Source organism: Corylus avellana, chromosome ca1 (genome assembly GCF_901000735.1).
Source record: "Corylus avellana chromosome ca1, CavTom2PMs-1.0".
NCBI classification, from domain to species: domain Eukaryota; kingdom Viridiplantae; phylum Streptophyta; class Magnoliopsida; order Fagales; family Betulaceae; genus Corylus; species Corylus avellana.
The window spans coordinates 41588452-41611046 of record NC_081541.1 but is presented as its reverse complement, the minus strand read 5'-3'; the positions used below and the strand labels follow the sequence as shown (position 1 = coordinate 41611046).

The 22595-nt window shown below is 35.1% G+C and overlaps 4 protein-coding genes across 4 annotated transcripts; 1 reads left to right on the top strand and 3 right to left on the bottom strand.

Moving 5' to 3' along the window:
• Positions 1-6197: 6197 nt before the first annotated feature.
• Positions 6198-6893, bottom strand: LOC132172450 (uncharacterized mitochondrial protein AtMg00310-like). Its single transcript, XM_059583960.1, has one exon. The coding sequence runs from the start codon at positions 6891-6893 to the stop codon at positions 6198-6200; it is 696 nt and encodes a 231-aa protein (XP_059439943.1).
• Positions 6894-7266: 373 nt separating this feature from the next.
• Positions 7267-7967, bottom strand: LOC132172440 (serine carboxypeptidase-like 50). The gene is made up of 2 exons (XM_059583951.1): positions 7964-7967; positions 7267-7850 (listed from the first exon to the last, which is right to left on the bottom strand). Exons 1-2 carry the CDS (start codon positions 7965-7967, stop codon positions 7267-7269), a joined length of 588 nt encoding a protein of 195 aa, XP_059439934.1.
• A 3862-nt stretch (positions 7968-11829) lies between these two features.
• LOC132191827 (uncharacterized) lies at positions 11830-14292 on the bottom strand. The gene has a single exon (XM_059606941.1). It carries the CDS (start codon positions 14181-14183, stop codon positions 12117-12119), a length of 2067 nt encoding a protein of 688 aa, XP_059462924.1. The 5' UTR covers positions 14184-14292; the 3' UTR covers positions 11830-12116.
• Positions 14293-16745: 2453 nt separating this feature from the next.
• LOC132188998 (actin-related protein 2/3 complex subunit 5A) lies at positions 16746-20437 on the top strand. Its single transcript, XM_059603465.1, has 4 exons — positions 16746-16885; positions 16997-17069; positions 17548-17648; positions 20084-20437. The coding sequence occupies exons 1-4, from the start codon at positions 16788-16790 to the stop codon at positions 20217-20219; spliced, it is 408 nt and encodes a 135-aa protein (XP_059459448.1). The 5' UTR covers positions 16746-16787; the 3' UTR covers positions 20220-20437.
• The last annotated feature ends 2158 nt before the right edge of the window (positions 20438-22595 follow it).

Sequence of the window (22595 nt, the reverse complement as noted above, 5' to 3'; positions counted from 1 at the left end):
CTACAAACAAATAGAAAAAGTAAAGAGCAAAAAGCAATACAAGCCAAAATCAACACAAGGCAACATAACACAGCACTTTGTTTTGGAGATTTATTGTACAACTTTTGTTTATTTTCGGATAAGAAATAGACAAATTCATTAGTGAATTTATGTGTCTTATAGATCTGATAGATGCAGTGGTAGGTTATTACAAAATAGATGGACAAAAAATGTACTAGATCGAGAATGATACCAAACACGTTTTAATTTAATTTGTTCTTTTTAAAGGTCAAAAATAAAACATCACGTGTCATAATAATGTGATGTGGTACACTAACCGATAGTGCTAATTAGTTAATGAACGAAATATTTGTAAAAACATATCTCAAAATTTATGAGTTCATTCTAATACGCACGAACTTAATTATCAGATTAAGATAAATTATATAAATTAGTTTTACATTTTCCAAAAAAAAAAAAAAAACGTAGGAGGGGTGGCTGTTTCCACTTTTTCTCCACAAGCAGTCTTCTCTCGCCCCCTCCTAGTGGAGCAAAGGATCCTAGTCGCTTCCTCTTGTTGTCTCTCACTCAAAAATATAAATATAAATAAGAAAATGATAAAAAGGCACAACTTAAACTTAGCTTTGGCCCAACTTTTCTCTTAAGTACTTAAAAAAAAAAAAAAAAAAAAATCCTATGAAGGAGAGAGAGCCTTAAACTAGAGAGAGAGAGAAATTTGGTTTAGAAGTTGGGCTAAAGTTGAGTTTAAATTATGGTTGTATCACACCTCATATAAATATATATAAATACAAATAAAAGAGCAAAAAGATTCCAAGATTTCCTCATACATCAAAAGATAAGAGGATGATCATAATGGAGTTTTGACTAAGAGCATCTAATGCAGTGAATTTTTTGTTTAAATAGTAATAAAAAATAATTTATGTGATATAAAATTAAAAAAAAAAAAATTGAATTTTATTTTAAAGAAAAATTAAAAAGATGTTGTATTAATTTTTTTTATTTAAATAATAATACAAAGTTATTAATGTGATATAAAAAGTACAAATATTTTGAAGTTAATTTTTTTTTTTAAAAAAAAAAAGAATTGATTACTAAACAGAGCCCATAGTAAACAATTGTTGAAAATTATAAAAGGAGTCCTGAATACAAGACCAAATTGATTTTATCTTCATGCATGGTTAGAAATTATATATAATCAAAAGAAATTATATCAAAACACCTTGAGTAAACTCGCCAAAATTTTTTTGACCCTAACTCTAATTACTAACTACACGTGAATTCTAATTAAGTACATACATCTTGCCGTGAAGCCTTGAGTTGATAGCTTGAAGAAGTTGATTCCTATTTAACCTCTGTTTATTGGAGTTAGAACAGAGGAGGAGTTCTTGTGAGACTCTAGTTCCTGTGGGGCTCTTCTTTTTCTTTAACAGCATTCACATCAAGCTCTTCAAAATTTATCTAAAAATTTAAATCTAAAAATCTATTTTAGTTCATTTTAGTAGCCACTTTTTAAAACTACGATACATCAAACTCTCTAAATGTTTCTTTAATAATTGTGAAGATCACATGGCTTTTTGCGCATACCGTTCGAATAATTCATCTCCATCGTCAGAACTGTCTTGAATATATTTTACTAAGTGTTTTCCAAATCCATTTTTCCTAATTTACACCTAAATTATTGTTTCTTATTTATCTCTTAAGCCTTTGTTAGAATGAGGTAAAAAATGGTACCACTTCACAATAGGTGCCTAAGAGTTGTACTTTGTTTACTAGATACTTCAAGAAGTTGTCTTTTCGACTTGGGAAGGCAAAATAGTGTAAAAATGAAGACAAAAATATTCTTATCTTTTAAGAGAAGAACAATTATGTCCCAACATTTTGCCTAAATGGCTCTCCGATCTCCATTTCATTAGATTCGACCCGAAGATGAGACATTGCCAAGTAGAGAATCTGGTGTGTGAAGGTGCACACAATTATTGTGTGATAACGCTTCTCAAACCATCAATGTCAACATCAAGACTCACCGCATTGATCAGCCACGGTGGAGATTCTAAGTTTCTAACCTTCTTGGCTGATGTTTTTTGGTCTGTGCTACACCTAAACCACAGGCTTGAAAGCTTTTGCTATAGCCAACCGCCTAGAAAGTGAACCTTGGAAGCCATGCTCAAAGTAAAATACATCTCGAATTTCTATTATCATATTTTAGACTTGTAAAGAGTTTCAGTATACTTTAACCACAATATAAAATATTTCCCGAAGGCAGAGCATAAAAGGTTGAAAAAGTTTTGAAAAATATGAAACTTCCATCGATAAAATTTTATGAGCATAAAGCTTCTACAACATAAAGCATACAATTCTGAAAAATCATAATCAAAAGCTATGAAAGTTACAAAGTCATAAAAATAACTTCAAGCTCTGCTAACCCATATACAATTACATTTAAGGAACAAATTTGCTTCATGCAGACTAGGTCTAGAATATGGGTAGCCCAAATACAAAACAAAAATAAAAAACAACTAGAAAAAAAAATCCAGTCGTGAGAGTTAAGCCCCCACACCGATCTACTCCATCCTCAACCCGAAGGCCAGGACAACAATCCTCAACTCGAAGGCTAAGACAACAATCCTCAACCCGAAGGCCAAGACAAACAAAATAAAAAACAAAAAATAAAAACCCCACAAGCAGCAGCGGATGAGCACGGCATCGTAGACATCCCTTCGGAAGACACGCCTTGGCCGAAGAAGGCGATCAGATCTAAGGTTGAAGAGACTAGATCTGGATCTAGATCTAAATCTACAAACTAGATCGATAGCAACTCGTTAGAAACAGAGACCGGTGGAGTTTACAAATAAGACACCGAGCAGAGCTACCGTGAAAGGGGAGGATGGAAGATCTAGATCTAGAACTTCCCTCTTCTTGAAGTTCTTTTTGGTGTTGTCTAGAAGAAAAGAGAGAGGAATTCTAGAGAGAAGGCAGAGCCTCTCTTGAGTAAAATGATAGTATCTGACTGACTTTTTTCCTTGTGCATTTGCCTCGGAAGAGTGTTTGGAATTGCGTTAAGAAACTTAAAAAGTACTTTTAATACATAAAAATATGTGCTAGGCAAAAATGGGTCTGTTTTGTAAAAAACTTAGAAGACTCCTCTTTGACTTTTTTGCTCTAAAAAGCTCAAAATTGTGTTTTGAGAAAAACTTGAAATTAGGTTTTTTTTCTAAGAAGTTATTTTTGACTTTTATTTCACAGAAAAGCTTTATTTCCTAACGCTATATCTCACATAGGTTATTAGGCATCCCTACCTTCCATCTAGAAGCTTCCTGCAAACTCATCAAAAAAGAAATTATGTGCTAGAATGGCTAGGGTGCGTTTGGGATTGTGATTCGCAAGATTAATCTGTTTTTTTAAGAGATATTACAAAATGTAAGGTGTTTGACGTTGTGATTTAAAAAACACTTAATTTAAAATAGAAAAAAAATATATATATATATATATATATATATGTGTGTGTGTGTGTGTGTGTGTGTGTGTGTGATTTCTATAAGCAAGTTCAGAAGTGTTTATTTGAAAAAGTACGACTTTAAACCAAAATCATGATTTGATAAAAAAATATTTTTTAAAATGTTTTACCAAATATCTTTACTATTTTAAAAGGTTGCAATTTCAAAAACGTAATTTTTAAAATTACACTTATTAAAACGGCAATTCCCAACGAACCCTAAGCAGAAATGCAAATAAGGTAATGGGCATCACGCCCCGCAACTTAACCCATTTGATGATCACATTAGGATGTGAACCTTTTGAAAGTCATTCTCAGAACTAAAATGTCAAATATATGTAATGTAGCACACCCAAATTCTATTGCTCGTGAGGCGGGGGATCTGCTCCAAGTGTACCGTACGGCAAACACGACTGAGCAGACCCAGGATGCAATTACTCCTTCAACCCAACAGTGTAGATGGCAGAGGCCTTCTCCGAGTTTTTTATAAAGTCAATTGGGACGTGGCCATAGCAAAAAAGAGGAAATGTATGGGGGTGGGAGTAGTTATCCGTGACGACCAGGGTTATGTACGTGCAGCAAAATGCAAATCCATCACTGGTGTATACGATCTGGCTACAGCATAAGCAAGGGCAGCTCTCCATGCAGTGGAGTTGTGCCATGAACATGACATACAACTCGTTTTACAGACCCTCAGGACCTAGGAAGTGGGACACGTGATGCGGGAGGCAAACATGGCAGCTCACACCCTAGCTAAGGAAGTCTCCAAGACTCCCATTGACAGAGTTTAGAGCTTTTAGCTCTAGTTTTATAGAGCTTTGGCTCACGTTTTTGTAGAGTTTTGACTCTCAATTATCTTTTTACTGAATGAAGATCAATTCTTTTTTAAAAAAAAAAATAAAAAAAGAAAAAACCAACTCACAGTATCTTAAAGTGCTTTTAAAAGTTGATTAAAGACTATGCTTGGAATTGTGTTTTGAGAAATAGATCAAACTTTTAAGTCAAAAAGCCTTTTTTTTTTTGCAAAAATTTTATTTTTAAGTTTTTGTCAAGAGCGATTTGGAATTTTTTAGAGTTAAAAAGTTTTTTTTTTTTTTTAAAAAAAAAAAAAAGCTTTTAGAATTTTTTACCAAATGCCAGCTTTGAATCAGGATCCCCTCAAATTCCTTTCAAATTTGAAATTCTCTTATTATTAAATCCTAGCCATGTTTTACATCTAACAATTCACAATGTGTCAATTGTCACACAAAATAAAAGCTAAAGTTAATGAAAATTTATTTTGTGTAAATTTATTAAAGTTAAGCTAAATTTATTAAAGTTTCATTAACTTTAACATTTTTTTTTTTTTTTTTTTTTGAGGGGAAAATGAATGCTTTCATTAAACTGAAAAAATTGCTTCCGACATTACAATATCCCCAACACAAGGGGGAGATGTTGTGAACCAAATATGATTAATCCTTTGAGAAACTGCTAACTTCGCAAGCCTATGCGCTGCCTCATTTGCGGAACGCCGGACATGGCATATATCCCATGAGCAATACCCCTGTAATAATTCCTTAGTTTCAGCCAGAATAGGTCCATACTGGGCCCAACTGCTTTCCTCTTTCTTAAATGCCTGCACCACCTCTAAGGAATCTCCCTCCAGGATAACCTTCGCCACTCCCACCTTGCCCATTAGTAATATAGCTTCCCTCAACACCAGAGCTTCCGCCATCCCAGGGTCACACACAAATGCCTTTGTCATGCATTGTGTCGCCAACACACCCCCTTCTACATCTCGAACAATCACACCTATGCCCATCAGCTTTTTGCTTGCATCTATTGCCGCATCCCAATTAATCTTTGAAATCCCCCTAGGTGGAGGCTTCCATTTTTCTTCTGCCATTTCCCCGATCACTTGTGGCTCTCCTCGCAGAACTTGTATTGTTTGCTTGTGAAAGTCCACCTGATCACATGCGGCTTTGAGAACCAGCTTCAGATGAGAGAACTTATCTTCAAAAACCCACTTATTTCGCCTCAGCCAAATCTGTCGGGCCACACATGCAACTAGGTCGAAATCGTCTGCCGAGAGTCTTGCACTCAGTTTTTGGAGAATATTGCTGAATTCATCCTCTTCACTGCAACTTTTGTGTGTTCGTACATTACCCTCCAACCAGACATCACGCGCCGCTGGACAGCTCCATAATACATGGCCCATTGTCTCCACCTCCAAACGACAAACTGGACACAGAGGCTCAGTTATGATTCTGTGTTTGAACAAATTTTCATTAGTAGGCAGGATATTATTGCAAGCTTGCCAGAGAAATAAAGAAATCACTCTTGGCCCCGAGATCCTCCATATTCGCTTCCAAAGAGGTGCCAAACTATCAACTCCCAAGCAGCTACTTTCATTTCGAATGCATAACTCTTTGGCTAAATGATAAGCACTCTTTACAGTAAAAGTGTCATTCTTGTTCATTGCCCAGACTATCCGATCTTGCTGAGTACGTGGGCAAATGGCTATGCTACAAATCTGATTGGCCTCTTCCTCCAAAAAGATCTCCTTAATGAGAGGGATATTCCACCATTGCACATCCAAATCAATTAAGTCACACACTCTTGCATCATTTGGTAGAATGTTCACAGGGGATTGTATAGCATGAGTCGTGGGAGAAAATAGCCATTTGTCTCCCCAAATTTTTATACTCCGCCCATTTCCCACACGCTACACCAATCCTTCTTTAAGCAGATTCTTCGCATGCCAAATGCTCCTCCAAACATATGATGACTTCTTACTTAAAGGGGCTTCTAAAAAAGTGCAATTCAGATGATATTTCTCTTGTAAGATTCTAGCAACAAGAGAAGTGGGGTTCTGAGTGAGGCGCCATCCTTGCTTGGCAAGTAGAGCAAGGTTAAAACATTCTAAATCTGGGAAACCCATCCCTCCTTTCTCCTTTGCTTTGCCCATTTTTTCCCAACTAATCCACGCCACCTTCTTGTCATTTTCTTTATGCCCCCACCAAAATTTTGACATCATTGAATTGATCTCATTGCATAGAGTTTTGGGGAGTAAGAAAACACTCATGGTGTATGTCAGAATCGCTTGCACCACCGGCTTCAGTAAAATCTCTTTCCATGCATGCGAAAGAAACTTCTCTTTCCAACCTTGCATTTTATCCCATATGCGCCCTTTTATACCGGACAAGGAAGACACTTTAGAGCGACCTATAATCGCCGGTAGTCCCAAATACTTCTCATACCGTTGTGTGAAATTTATTCCCGCAACCGACATAATTTGTGTTCGGATATCCATAGCAGTGTTACGACTGAAGAAAATGGATGTCTTACCCCTATTCAACTTCTGTCCCGAGGCTTGTTCATAATCATTTAAAACCTTTTGAATACAGTACCACTCCACCATATCCGCCTTGCAAAAGAGGAGAGTGTCGTCTGCGAAATAATAACTTTTTGGTAAAAATATAAAAAAGCTCCCCAAACTACCAGCCGTTTTCGATTTAGCCCCATGATGTTCCAAAAGTCATAAAGTAGCCCCCCAAACTACCAAACTTTTGCATTTTGGCCACTCCATTAGTCAAAACCGTTAGTCTGGACGGAAACCACGAAACGACGCCGTTTTATTAGGGTTAAGTTACGAAAATGCCCTTGTGTTTTTTTTTTTTTTTTTTGTAAGCAGGACCAAAACGGCACCGTTTTTGCTTAGGGTAAGAGTTGTATATTTTGATTTTATTTTGTTTAGTCTCTCCTTCACGCAGCCACTCACCCGGTCCCCTCCTTCACCCAGCCCCCCGCAAGACTGGCACGCCGATTGTCGGCTTCCCGTTCACCCATGCCTCTGTTGAAACCACACTATCCCTCATATCCAGATGCCCTTCATACAGCAAAACCTTGCTCCTCTTCACCAAAAATTCCACCATGAACTTCACACTCTTCATGAAATCGTCGTGCTTCACTCCCAAAGCCTTCTTCATGTCTCCTTTCCTTAAAAAATCAAAAACCATTTCTGTTTCGTACGGGTGATCTTTCTTGCTAAAATCATGCAATGTCGCCAACCCTGTCATTCTTTGCAACATAGTCAGAACGTGGCTTCTTGCGTTTGTTGCCTCTCTCCACTTGCCCATTTTGGCCAGATTAATTGCCTCCCTCTGCAATTTCTTTAACTCATCTCTCTGCCTCTCATTGATCAAACCAGAGTAGTAAGCATTCGTAGCGTGAGTAGAAACCTGGTTCACCGGATCTGTCAACCCGTTCCCTATAGCGACGCCGGCCAAGTTCACCCGCTTTGACGCCGGCAAGTAAGCATTCACCTTCAAAATATGGTACCTAATTGCTAGAACGAACTTCCCAGCATAACTCTCACCTGCGAAGTATAGCGGGCGAGACTTGAACAGAGGGTCTAATTCAATAAACGAAGTGATCGCAACAAAAAGATGGCTGGCAACAGAAAATTGGTCTCTTGGGCTTCCCGTTCACCCATGCCTCCGTCAACCAGCAGTGCACCGTGCGGGGGGGCTGGGTGAACGGGAAGCCGACGATCAGCGTGCCAGTCTTGTGGGGGGCTGGGTGAAGGAGGGGACCGGGTGAGAGGCTACGTGAAGGAGAGACTAAACAAAATAAAATCAAAATATACAACTCTTACCCTAACCAAAAACGGCGCCGTTTTGCTTAGGGTTCCCTAACCCTAAGCTAAACAGCGCCGTTTTGCTCCTGCTTAAAAAATATATATATATATATATATATACACAATGGCATTTTCGTAACTTAACCCTCACAAAATGGCGTCATTTCATGGTTTCCGTCCAGACTAATGGTTTTGACTAACGGAGTGGCCAAAATGCAAAAGTTTGGTAGTTTGGGGGGCTAAATCGAAAACGGTTGGTAGTTTGGGGGCCTTTTTTATATTTTTCCCTAACTTTTTTGAAGCTCACAACCCAAACCAAGAGACAATATTGCATTTTCCTTTCAAAAAAAATTAAAAGAAGGCCACTTAACTTATGATCATTCTTACCCAATCAAAAGTTCCTCTGTTTTTTTTTTTATTTAAAAATAAATAAAAAAACAGCTTTCCATTTAAATAAACTTTCCTAATGCAATGTCATCTGACATAGTTTTTTGTTTTTTCTTAAATAATGTGACATAGTATTTTGCATTCCTTTTAGTGTTGCATCACTACATTTTTTTTCCATCCTTGGTTAAGTTGATTTATACATTTCCTTTAAATGTCTCTTTATCACTTACAATTTTTTTTTTTCTTAAATTATTTATTTCATGAGAGAATGTGCTTTTCAATGTAGTGGCTATGATTTATCAGAGCTTTATGCTATCTGATGTAAGGGCTTTATGCTCTTAATGTTTTTTCAATGAATGAATGTGAAAGATTCCCCTAAAAAAAAAAAAAAAACTATTTGAAAACAAACCTTGATATCTTTGCAAAATGATATTACTTAACCCAAAAGGCACTTAATTAATAAACGGTAATTGTTTCAAAAGTTACAACTATTAAAAAAACACTTATTTGAATAAAATTACATTAAAAATAAGTAAATTTGATACAATATATAAGGGTTAAGCCATAATCATATTTTTTTATAGTCATCAAAATAAAAAAGTTTCTAAAGTGGAAGAAAATCCATGGGTTGCAAATGTATTATGAAACTTATATATGCTAGTGACGATGGAATTGCTTATCTTTCTTCTCATAAAAGTGCAAGCTAATAACCTTGTCCATACCTCTTTTTCTCTCTCTCCACTACCCATCTTGTATCCTCACTTCTCTGAATTTGACAAAGTCCAAGGAACAATACATACATGTTTTGCAAGTGAAATTGAAGATTGTGAAAAAAAATATGGCCACTTCATCTCTTGTCTAAGCATCAATTGTTTGGTTTTAATGATTGTGCTGCAGTTGGTCATTATAAATGCTGGGTGAATCAACATGCCGAGGAGAAGATGACTTTATCACATATACTTTGTATGACTGCTTGCATAGTAGAACACAACAATGTTAGTAATTGTTTCGGAGAATGTTATGAAAAATATTTCAAGAAGCAGTTAGATGTCGTTTATACGCACAATTATCAGCGAAGTGTCTAGTAAACATTTCGTAACCTCTCTCTCTCCATCCATTTATTGGTTGTTAAATTAATTACCTACAACGCAAAAATGGAAACGATATGTTGTTTCTTTCTTAAAATGCTTATCAATCTTCATATATACTACAAAAGAAGACATTTCAACTTTATATATTTCTAGGGAGAAAGTTTAAGCTTCATTCTCCTAACCATCTCTATATATATTTTTAAAAATCTACCATTGAATGTATAAGACCTACATGTAAACCTGCAAATCCAATGATGATTTGTCTCTTTATTGTATGTTCTAATTATGATTTAGCTATTTCGTTTTTCATAATCGATACTAAAGCTCCTTGTCATCACATATTACATTTTAGTTTTCTCGTTAAAAGTAAATAAAAAGGGACACATCCAAGTCACATATATATATCTTATTATACCAATCATTTAATACAACATCCTCAAGTAGTTTTAGCATGACTATAGAGAATCTTTTTCACAAAGATATGCAAATAGATGAAGAAACATCATACAAAGAAATGAAAATTTAAGAAATTATAGATGTAACACTTGAAAGGGACGGGTGAGATGATGATTACTTGATGGCTTTGGGCATCCAATAGCCATGCCTAGTGATAAAAGGGTAATAAGCTTTCTTTTCTTTTCTTTTTTGCTTGTAATTTGTTCATTAAGAATAATTTTTATGTAATTGACCCTTTTACTTGACTCAATTCATGTTTTTCCATGTTCTTCATTACTCACGTTCTTTATTATGCTACATTTCAGACATAAAGCATGTTATAGTTACAGATTCATATTCAAGCTTCACAAAGAATGTGCGACAGAACAAGACTTGCTGAATAGCAGTTCTCAATTGTACCTCATTTCAAATAATATTTTTTGAGTTGTGGAATAATGCTAATTAGGGATTTTCTACTACCTAATTTGATACCCTTTTTTTTTTTTTTTTCTTTTTTTTTTTTTTTGAGTTTTTAAGTTGAACCATTTTGGACCCAAAACTATGTCATTTGAGGGTTGAATTTTACATGGAATTTATTGATCTTGTTTTATGTTTGGAGATTTTAGAGTTATTGGCTGGTGTGCTGAGACAAATATATATATATATATTTGTTATTGTTACAATATATACTGTTATATATGAATCAATTTTTAAATGTAATATTATATTTAATTTAATGTTTTCTCTATCCCATATTTTTTACATACTAAAACACTATTCTTAATCTTTCTTAATAAAACATATGTTCAAAAAGATTTCATAAATCGACTTATTTAATCAAACTTGACATAATCCTGATTTGTGAGCATCCCTACCTGTGCTAGAATGGTTAACAAAAAGGAAAAATTCTGTGCTAGAATGGTTAGGCAGAAATGCAAATAAGGTAATGGACATCCTACCCCACGTTTCCACCAATGGGTAGATTGCCCTGCAACTTGACGCATTTGATGATCCTTACAATACATTAGGAAATGAACCTTTTGAAAGCCATTCTCAGAACAAAAACATGACTACTAGGCTTTGTGCATGAAAAAATATGTAAGCAAAAACAATATATCTTTATTAAAGGGGTTGGCCCAAGTGGTGAAGGCCTTGTTCTTGAGGGTTTTTTCCTTTCAAGATCTAAGGTTCAACATCTCATGGGTGCAAACAATCCCTTAGGGCGCTACCCCTTGGTGAAAAGCCAGCAATTTAACTAGTTCCGTGTAGGGAAACTTCCGAAGGTGCAGTGCACGAGACCGGGATTTATTCTGCGGGAGTGGTTCCGAAGGGCCCTGTCTTGGAGAGGTTTCCCGACATAAAAATAAAATAAAAAATTAAAAAAAAAATAAAAATAAAAAAAGATCTCACTATTCACTGAGATCTAATCTATTCTACTTTGCATAGCCAATACAAAACCAACCACTTAGCATTGGCAATTTAAGATTATGACATTCCGTATAGGTCAAGAATTTCAAGCAAAATTCGTTTTACTGAAACGTAATCAAAGGGGAAAATTGGGCACCCCCTTTATCAAATCTTATGAAAGAATTTACTACAAACTAAAATGCTACAGAAGAAATTGCTAAGTTTATTTAGGCTCCCCATTTTTCACAAACATGATGAGCTATCCAATATAATCTCATAGATATAATGTTGTAGCATCTACTTATCAATAACACTTTTGTATGTGGATTATGTATCCATATCCATCAACACATAGGTAGAAAAACATACCAATGGAAGTTACAGCAAAAGTCAACAACAAAATTCAGTGGTGGTACTGATTAATGCAATTTTTATGACATCTTTTCATTGAATATGCCAATGCCATTACAGAGGTGAAGAAATGACAATGTTTCCTCCCCCAAAAAGTTGATAGATATAAAGTTATCTCCACCACATATAATTGTAAGTAGATGAACATCCCAAGTGTACTAGAAAGATAAAGCATATATTGATAAGAGACCAGGATGAAAAGAAGACTGTATGAAGAGACACGGACTTCATATCCACTTTGATAGAAATCTATATAGCAGCATAAGCTTATATATCACCTAAAATAGTTTCCACCTGTATGTAGCCCTCTTGATCTTTCAATTGATGCCATTTTCTGAAGCATAATCTGCTCTCTAAACTTGGCAATAAACTCACCAGCCTTCTTATCAACCTCATCAGAGTCTGGTCCTGCATCATTGACAGAGCCAGAGCCAGAGACATCATATGCCTCCGAGCTTACTTGAAAACTTCCAGCCTCATTATCTGAGTTTTCTTCAAACCCTACAGCTACATTCTCATGAAATTCTTCTTTTTCCTTTTTGTGATACTTTGAGAATGTTTCCTTTGGCATAGGAGAGAAATTATCAAGACTTTGCTTACTGGTGTCAATCATCAGACCATCAAGTCCAACTTTTGTTTTATCTGTCCTCCTATGTGCTTCTTTCAAATTTTCAAGTTTCTTTTTGCTCTTGTCATCAATTTGGTTTTGCAAAATCTCTTCATTTTTCATTGCTCCGGCTCCTGCAGTCAGTCCACTAGCTCTAATTGTTCTCACTGATTTTCCCTTTGTCGGAGCTTTTGTGAGGCTTGCCGGATTCATGTTCGATTTCAAAGAATCCGTCCCGTTATCTTCACCACCCAATGGATCCTCTCTTCTACCCTTACTCCATTCCTTTGACTCATTTTCAGAGTTTCTCGAGTCATCCTTTCTAGACATTGAACCAATACTATAATGCCGAGAATGCAATCCATTCAATGAAGCCTTGACATTTGTTGGTTTTGGTGGTGATGGTGAAGCCTCTGGAGAAGGCTTTCTCGAGGCATCCTTTCTAGACATTGAACCAAGACTATAATGCCGAGAATGCAATCCATTCAATGAAGCCTTGCCATTTGTTGGTTTTGGTGGTGATGGTGAAGCCTCAGGAGAAGGCCTTCTCGAGGCATCCTTTCTAGACATTGAACCAAGACTATAACGCCGAGAATGCAATCCATTCAATGAAGCCTTGCCATTTGTTGGTTTTGGTGGTGATGGTGAAGCCTCAGGAGAAGGCCTATGCAAACTCTTTTTTTCTCCCAAATCTTCCATACTCGAATTCAGTAAATCCGAGGAAATCGAGTTTGAGGGAGAGATTGAACTATTTTGGGATGAGAAAGATCCTGTGGACCTAAAAGACTGCGATTTGAGCGACTCAAATTGAGTTTCATCAACCGAGAGGGGCCTAAAATGTGAAGGGTGGCTAGCAGCCCCCTCTTTCTCTCTCATTTCCATCCTTACAGATCTCGAACGCCATGGAATTGGGGAAGCTGCAGAAGCTTCATTGAATTTCTGTTCCAAATTCATAGGATCTAAATCTCCAAAACCCCCAATTTTACTTCTATCAGAACTATTAGATGACCCCTTTGAACCTGAATTCCCAGACTCACTTCCATTAATAAACTCAGGATTGTTTAGCTTTCTCGCCGTCGATTTCAAGCTCCGAATGGGCAATCCCAACGGCTTATTATCGATTATAGATGCAGATTTACCCAATTCATCAAGACCATAATTTGGTTGAGCCAATACAACCATGGGTTCACCCTGAAAGTACTGAGAATTCCAACCATATGGGTTTTCAAAACCATTTTCAGGCATCGAAAATTGGGGTTTTTGCTGTTCCTCAACACCACTAGATTCAAAACAATCCTCACTCTCAACAAACTGAGTATTCCAACTATGAACGAGTCTCTTTTCATCAGACCCACATGGATTTTCGAACCCATCTTCGAAAATAGAAGAAACATTAAACATCCTAGACACATAAGACTGGGAAGTATCGAAACTCGAGTGAGTTTCTTCAATGTCCAAATCGACCTTTCTTCGACCAAACAAGCCATAAGACACAGCAATGCCGATGAAGAGAAGGTGAATAAGCTCCCAAAACTTGGCAACAATGGTTTGGCTGACAAATTCGGGAGCTTGTGAAGGGAACAGCGGGAGAACAACGAGAAAGAGCGCAAAGAAGAGAGATTTGCAGAGGAAGTTGGTGAAGGACTTACCTTGGCATTTGGGTTTTGGTTGAATTGGTGAGTTCCGCTCTGAAAATGGGAAGTGGGTCTTGGTGTAAGGGCTCGAATCCGCCATTTGAGAACAGTGAGGTTCCCGTGAGCTTTGGGTTTGGTGAAATGGGGATGATGAAGAAAGGAAGACTTTGTTGGTAAGCAAAAGTATATACAGAGAGAGAGAGAGAGAGAGAGAGAGAGAGAGAGGAAAAAGTGTGTGAGGAGGCAGCAGAATTCAAAAAGTATCATTATTGTGACCGTTCAATTTGAATGACGGAATTGACCTTGTTCTTTTATATGACTATATGAGCAAGGCTGTTGTCGTTTTGCCTTCCAAAATGCTGTTGTCGTTTTGTCTTTCCAAATTCTATAAACTTGTCTCTACCGACCATAATAAATGTAATAGAAAGGTTTTTTTTTCTGGTTTAGATTCAATTGGAAAAAATCATATTTAGCCCTAGCTTTTTGTCTGATATGAATTAAATTCTTTGGTTTTTAATTTCAAAAACATGGTCCTTAGATTTTATTCCTATTTTAAAAAGGTCATTCGGTCACTTTTTCGTCAAAATGAATGATTTGTCATATGTCATGTGTGTCTCAATAAAATTAACACACTAGCATTCATATTTCATGTCATATCATTAAGCGACAAGTTATTTATAGGAAAAAAAAAAAAACCCAACTCCAGGAACAAAATAATATCTTTAGGATCATATTCTTCTAAATTTGTAATGTTAGAGGAAAAACTGTTAACTTTGACACTGAAATTGACCTCAACGTGTCAAATGATATACATGTGATAGATAGAAAACTATTAACTTTGACAGTAAAGTGATAGAGTAGCAGTAGCCAATTTAAAACTTGGGAAAAACTTAAGGACTTTATTCTTAAAATTGAAAACTAAATGACTAAATTCAAATTAGATGAAAACTTTGGGACTAAATACAATTTATTTTCTCTAAATTTTATGAATTTAATGATGTATATATTGTAGAGTTATTCAAAAAACTTGGATTTAGTTATAATTGGAATCGGACCCATTAAGATTAGGATATACAATTTTTTATGTCTGTTATGAGACACATGTTCCAATTCTCTTGAAAAAAAATAAAATAAAATAAAAACCCAGTTAAACCCTAACAAATAATACTCTAGAGGATGAAAAAGAAATAGAATAGACAAACACAAATACATGTTATAGGGACAACCTTTGCTCCAATGAGTGCAAGTCCAATGAAATCAGGAGGCACCTATAGCATCTAAGGTTTCTGTTTTTCTAACCCTATATTGGGGTCAAAAAGACTTTGGGTTGGGTTACAAAGCTTATAGGCTTAGAGCATTCATGTTTGGTTGGGCAAAAGTTATTTCAGCCAGAGGGAATGTAAATTTGGATGAAAATATGGTTGTATTCTTTTAGTTATTTTAGTTCAAAAATTGGTGAGTTGTAGCCTCCAGTGGTGCTCGCTCACCAAATAAATACATAACTTTTTTACTCATGATAAGATACATACCTAACTTTAGATTACTTGCTTTGAAAAAGAAAGAATATTTAAATAGAATCTTAAAAGGGGAAATGTTTATTTACATTCTAACGATCATCTCCACCGATTTGGCATCCTCCATTTACCATTAATTGAAAAATAAATAAATAAATAACAATAAATGAAGTATGCCAACTTAGAAAAGATGTACGCGAAATGGATAATAGAATGCAGAAAATACAATTTCATAGTAAAAGTTTATAATTAAAAGAGAAGTGTTATATATTTATCTCTGGTCCGTCATTTTAAAAAAAAAAAATCAAAAATCAAAAATCATCATTGAATCAATGGGACCTACATGTGGTCCTACATATTCAACAATGAATTTGCTTATCTCGTGTAAGATGGACAAGAAATGAAAACCAAACATTTCTCATAGTTAAAATAAAGAATAAAATATAAATGTTTTAAAAAGGTTGGTATATATATATATATAAGAAAACTAGCTAGAATGTAAATGCTCTTCCAAGTCTAATGCAAAAAATAAAAGGCATCATTATCATGACCACTAAATCCAGCGCAATTTGCGTCGCATGATTAACACAAAAAGTCATAGAACCAAACAACAATTCCCATGAGGAGGCGTTGAGGTTATTTATACATGCATTGTTTTTCTTTCCTGACATATCTACTCATCCAAAAAAAAAAAAAAAAAATCTAATTTTTCATGATATATAACGCTTCATACTAACTTTTGATTGTAAACATTTTGAAATTGAGAGTAAGTTCGAAGTAAATTGAGTGTTTTGTACTTCAAATATGAAGCAAATATCTCAGTTTGAAATATTAAAAAATAATATGATTGTTTTTTTATATCAAATAATTTCATTTTTCTTGATAAAATACATAAAACTACTGGATTTACTGTCTTGATTTATTTTGGAGACTCTGATGTTGAAGATTCGGAGATGGGCGGGGTTCGAGCCCAATGGCCCATCCAAAAAAACGACTGACAACTGGCGTATGTTTGTGACTTGGGGCATGGTACATTGATCGAAATATAAGCCCAAAATATTGATCTTATTCATGCCCAATAGCCCATCCAATAAAACGACACCGTCTAGTGAGCTGGTGAATCATGAACTACTTTCTTGGGAATTTTCTCATTGCTTGGCCTGCTGAGAAAAATCCCTGAGAGAGAGAGAATGGCAGCAACAGGGGGATTTGTGGAAGCAGACAATGCGGAGGCCATAATCACCAGAATCGAGCACAAGTCTCGAAAGATCGAGAGCCTACTCAAACAGTAACAATTTTTCATCCTACTTTTTTGCTGGATTTGCAGTAAAACCCACTCATTTCTTCGTTTCTACACCGTAAGACCCCACAAAATTTTGATTTTTTCTGGTCCGTACAGGTTGAAGCCAGTTGAAGCTCTGAAAACTGCCCTCGAAGGCTCGCCTCCAATGACCCGAGACGAACGTTGCAAGGTTGTGCTCTGTCTCCCTCTCTCTCTCTCTCTCTCTCTCTCTCTCTCTAATTAGGTTTTTTCTTTTTCTTTTTTGATTTTTACCATGTTCGGTTCCCGAGAAAATCGTGGAAAGAAAATAAAATGAAGTTTGAATTTGAGGGTCAATGTCTGTGGTTTCTGTAAACAATAGAAAACTCAGTTGTATCGCGCGAAATAGTGTTGTCAGGCTGAATTCACTCTGTAAAAGTTTCACGATCATAAATTCTTTTTTTTTTTTCCTGCCTTTTCTCGGTAAACAAACGGACATTTTCCGTTGTTTCGCCAAGTTCATGGGCGGAGTTTGGAAAATATAAGCTTCGGAGTTCAATTTGGGTTCTTTTGCCTACATTTTATTGGCAATTAAACGCGAGATATTCTGGTTGTTGTGTTTTATGTTTTAGTTGATTTAACCTATTGTGGAAATGAGGAGAGTTTGATGTGATCTAGGGGTTATGCAGTCGGCGAATTGGATAGTGGTGCATAGAGCTCTAATGGCTATAAAGGATGTGGATGGAATGCTTTCTTCTTTGGATCCTGAGTACCATGATATCCTCATGAAGTGAGTCCTCAAATAGTAATTTTCTTTCTTTGTCAATAACATGTGAATTTGGTCCAAAATTGCTTTTCAAATTTTTTGTGTGCTTTATATATATATATAAGTTGTCTCAAATTCTTCTGTCAAGTGGAATTAATTCTACAATTTAATCATACCGATTATGTTAGATTACGAATTTTAGGAGTTGGAAATTATGTTAGATTGATTTCCTTCATTTTTCCACACAGCCCTTGAGATGCTATTGAGAAGTACGTAAAGTTCTTCATTTTCCTTTTACTTGGCCTGACTTTCCCTAGTGTTTTTTATGCATTTGGAAAATCAACTCAAAAGAATACCATAATATAGTGGAATGTAGGCAATAAATGTGTATATAGTATAACAGACCTTTGAACTATCCTAGATTTTCCCTTGTGTTGATGAGTGGACTCATCATGTACAACCAAATAGGCGAATATAACAAGCAGAATGAAAAATATCAGCTTTAAATGAAGTGGTTATGCTATACTTGGAGGATAGGTATCTAATTGGTATCTGGTGTGACACATAAAACTTACCAAAACAAGCGTTATACAGAACAAAAGGCTATCTGATAAACTGCTATTGTACATTTGCTTCCAGCATAACAAACGAGGATCAAGCTAAAACAACAAGATCAGATAAATCTGTCCTGGTATATTACTCCTTCGTTATATTTTTTAAAGTCAATTCTGTAGCTATAAAAGGCCTAAATACGCATATACTTAGAGTGAAAATTTTGAGAGTTCTATTCCAGTTTAAGTAGTGAACTTTGCAAATCCAGGTATGACGCCAGGACAGATTTGAGAAACCTGTCCATCTGTGCTTCAGGATAGGAACTGTTATGATGAAGAAAAGATTCAGGTTTGTGAATTGAATTAGGGCTTGAAAAGATTGTATCTTGGTGGTTATGAAGTTGCAAGTATTGAGAACTAGGGTGCAGGATATTTTGATTTGGCACCGGGTATCCGGAGCTTAGCTCCGACTAATCCCGGGGGTGCACAAGCCCTTAGCAAGGAGTTTCCTACAAATGCACCTCGGTTAATTTAAGGGGCAAACCCCTAGTCCGATGACCCCAAGAAGCAGTTTGCACTCAGTGGGTTTCAAACCTAAAACCTTGAGGAGCATACTCAACTAGGGTGCAGAATATTCTGGAGAGCAGCTAAGATAGGTCTTTAGAGCTGGATGTAGGGTTGTTTGATGACTATTGCTTAGAGAGGCTGTTTGATGGCTACCAGTCAGTGGAAAATATATGCAATAGTGAAGTTGCAAAGTAGCAATATAGCAACAGATGATCAATGGATTCAATAGTGACTTACACAAGTAACACTGTGTACAAGGATTTAAAAAAAATAAAAATAAATAAAAAAGGACTCTTTTAGGGACTTTACCACACTAAATACTCTTCCAAGGAAATTACCCCCTAATATAACCTCTGAAGCTTCATAATAAGAGCAAACACTGAACTTCCATTTCCTTTCAATTTCCATCATGTACAATCAATTCCACTAGCAACGAGAATATTAGGCACAATGAATCCATAAGAGTTCTGACTCTAAATCATGAAAAGCTCGAACAACTCTTAGATTCTAGAAAGAGGGCCCCATTATTCCCCCGGGATTCAAATAAGAGCACATAGATTCATCTTCGTACTCAACTACCAAAGCCAGGAAACAATTTTCCTTCTTTCTTTATCTCTGATTTAGCTCCCTTTGGGACATTGCAAATCTCCTTATTTGAATGCTTTAGCTTGCTTTTAATTTGGTTGGGAATTATTCAAGTATCCATCCATCTGCTTTGGTTTATACCCAAAGTGAGAATGATTTAATCAGCATTTATCCAAATGTAATTTTTTGACTGAAAAACCACTAGACTCCACTGATGTAAGCTACAGTAATGTGGGCTAAATCACAAAGGAATTGGCCTCTGGAGCCAACTGAATGAACTTGACATAATCTAAAATAAATGGGGAATGGTTGTTAGTCAGGACAGTATCAGCTTGGGGATCATGAGTTTAACTTAGGCATCCTTTTTTGTTTTTCTCACCCTACTTGTATAAACGAATGCTTTCTAAGTTAGAAGCCAATTGAGGTCACTGCAGTTCCATTTATCTTTAAGAGGGATTAATTTGGATGCATTAAAGTATGTTAAAACTCCTTGAACAAACTCATGTTGAATAACTTAGGGTTTGTCTGGTTTTGCTGTTTCAAAACGTGCGATATAGAAAATAGTGATTTCAAAATGTTTGCGATTTGAAAATCATAATTTGGCTTTTAAAATCATGCATTTTTGAAATACACTCCCTTGCTTGCCATTTGAAAATGTAGTTTTTTTTTTTTTTTCACATTTTCAAACTGTAATTTCTTAAAAACGCATTCCCCAAACGAGACATCTATTAAGATGTTTGTTAAAATTGTTGGCAGGTACTTGTATAGAGGGTTGTCCACTGGAGATCGTCCCACATGTGATCAGTGCCTTCGGATCCATGAAAAGCTGACAGAAAAAGCTGGTTTGGGATGCATACTACGTTCCCTTGCTGACACAGTGAATACGGTTTAATTTCTCCACACCTTCCATCAAAAACGACAACATCTTGAAGAACTTGTTTATTATTATTTGTTGTTATCCTCTCACACATATATGTCAAAACTGCAGCTCATAATGCTCTGTGTCGTTACTTGTAAGAACATAAATTTATGTGTAGAATAATTCTTCTATCTTTGTGACACATCAATTTTTCGTTTGTTTTATTTTATGATGTGTCCTTGCCTTTTCCATTCCTCCTGTCTTTTTTTTTTTTTGTTTTTCTGTTATTTCTTTGCAACTTTGGTTCTGGTGTTTTTGGCTGGTGCTGTTTCCCATAAATTTACATCATATCGGTTTGAATTAAGATCCTAATATCGGATGCAATATCTTTTATTTGGACCGTTGATTTAAAATGAATGGCTCATATTGTGTTGAATATTAAAAGAAAATTGCTTTGTGGGTGGTCGAATTACCTCCTTTAGCTGATAAGAAGTATTGGATATTGTACAGGTCCTAAGGATTTCTTCATTATACATGAATTCAGGATGTGAATCATTAATTTTTGAAAATTTGTGAAAATTTGATTATTTGTTGGACAAAATTCTCGAGAATTATTACAATTTTCATGCATATCCCAATGCTCATGAAATGAAGAATTTAAACTTGAAGGTAGGAATGCTATTTATGAAAATTATTAATGAAGCTTACAAATTCAACTTTTCACTGAGAAAGTAACTAGATGAAGTTAATTGTGAATGAAGATTTATGTTTTACACAATAGTATATTTATCAATGTTCAAGGGTTTTTTAATCATTTAAAAGATTATGCCTAATGGTCTGGTTAATAATTTTATAGCTATTAAATGATTATTTGAAACAATTAAAGTTTAAAAATTTAAAATAAAATATTTTATAAATTACGCAACAAACCCAAATCCAAATTTATACTTGAACAATAAAAAAGAAAAAAAAAATTACTTATTTAGTTCCTAGGGTTTTAAGTTGTACCAAACTCATTCATAGAGCAACCCAAGTAACTTAAATGTCTAAAATGGTCCGTGTTGTCACCATTCCGTTTGATAGAAATTTAAATGTACACATGGATTCATGTCACAACCAATCGCAGGTTGATATATTGTAATTGATATAAGAAGTCACTTAAAATACGTCACATCAACCTGTACAAAATAAGTATGAAAAATAGCATTACTTTCTATGAATACCATCTTGGTCATCAAAATTGTGCTAAGAAGTTCATTGGGGCTTATAATGGCAAAAAAAAAACTTTTAAGAGTTTGTCATTTGAAAATTTATGATGCAATTAAGTTCTTTATGTAGGTAAACATGAAGAAAGTAACATACTTATCTTTCTATAGGTAGATCAGTGACTAATTACAAGCATCGATCAAGAGTGGGAATGGAATATAATAATAGGATAAATAAAGTAATATAGGTCAGATGCATATATTTTTCAAGACTCTGAAATTGATAGGAGGTATTCTTTGATAGTGGGTTATTGTCAAATGTTCTAAATGACCCTTTTATAGTTAAATAAAATGGGCTATTTTCCTCCTCCAACAGACACTTCAAAATAAAAGTTAGCAAAAGTTCAAATATGAAAGTTTATTGTAGGACCTTGTAAGCATTTTTTTTTTCTCCCTCCTCCTCTCTCGCTCTTGTTCAAAGTAAGGATAAAAACCAAGATTTAAAGAAAGTAGAGAGTTAAATAGATGTTTCTATTCGAGATTTTAGTAAAAAAACTAGTAGCTAAAATACAAAAAAAAAAAAAAATTGTATTTTGAGTAGCTAAAATGACTATCATTGTTAAGTGATGTGTCACCATCTCGTGTTGAGGACACATCTTCTAAAATAATAAATCTCATAGAATAATGATGTTACTTTAGGAAAATTTGATAAGTGTAACATTTTCCTAAAAAAAAAAGTTCATATTAATGGGAACCGTGATTTCTGATGAGTTAGTTGTGAATTGAAATGACTAATTAGAGTTAATTTTATTGACTTGAATCGATGAATGTTGAAGTTGCAATATAATGCGAGAGGGATTATTAGTGAATAATAGTGATATACAAGCACATTTTATATATATATATATATATATATATATATATATATATATATATATATAATATCGCTTTATTTCAAAAAGAAATGGAAATTGTTTTATTAAAAATAGGAAAAAATACATTTTACTCCCTGAACTATCTACCCATTTACACTCTGACTTCCAATGTTTAAAAAGTGACACTTGACCCTCCTCCAAACTTTCAAATTGTTGCAATTCGACTATTTTAACTTTTTTTTTTTTTCCAAAATGCCCACATCCTAAGTTAAAAAAATAAAAAATAAAATATTTTTAAAAAATTAAAATTAAGGGGTGGCCGGCCACCC

Excerpts from the sequence above, each read along its gene's own strand:
- LOC132191827 (XM_059606941.1), bottom strand. The coding sequence starts at position 14,183 with ATGGCGGATTCGAGCCCTTACACCAAGACCCACTTCCCATTTTCAGAG.
- LOC132172450 (XM_059583960.1), bottom strand. The coding sequence starts at position 6,893 with ATGGTGGAGTGGTACTGTATTCAAAAGGTTTTAAATGATTATGAACAA.
- LOC132188998 (XM_059603465.1), top strand. The coding sequence starts at position 16,788 with ATGGCAGCAACAGGGGGATTTGTGGAAGCAGACAATGCGGAGGCCATA. Across the intron at positions 17,070-17,547 it reads CCCGAGACGAACGTTGCAAG|TCGGCGAATTGGATAGTGGT; the intron begins GTTGTGCTCTGT and ends GGGGTTATGCAG. Across the intron at positions 17,649-20,083 it reads TACCATGATATCCTCATGAA|GTACTTGTATAGAGGGTTGT; the intron begins GTGAGTCCTCAA and ends AATTGTTGGCAG.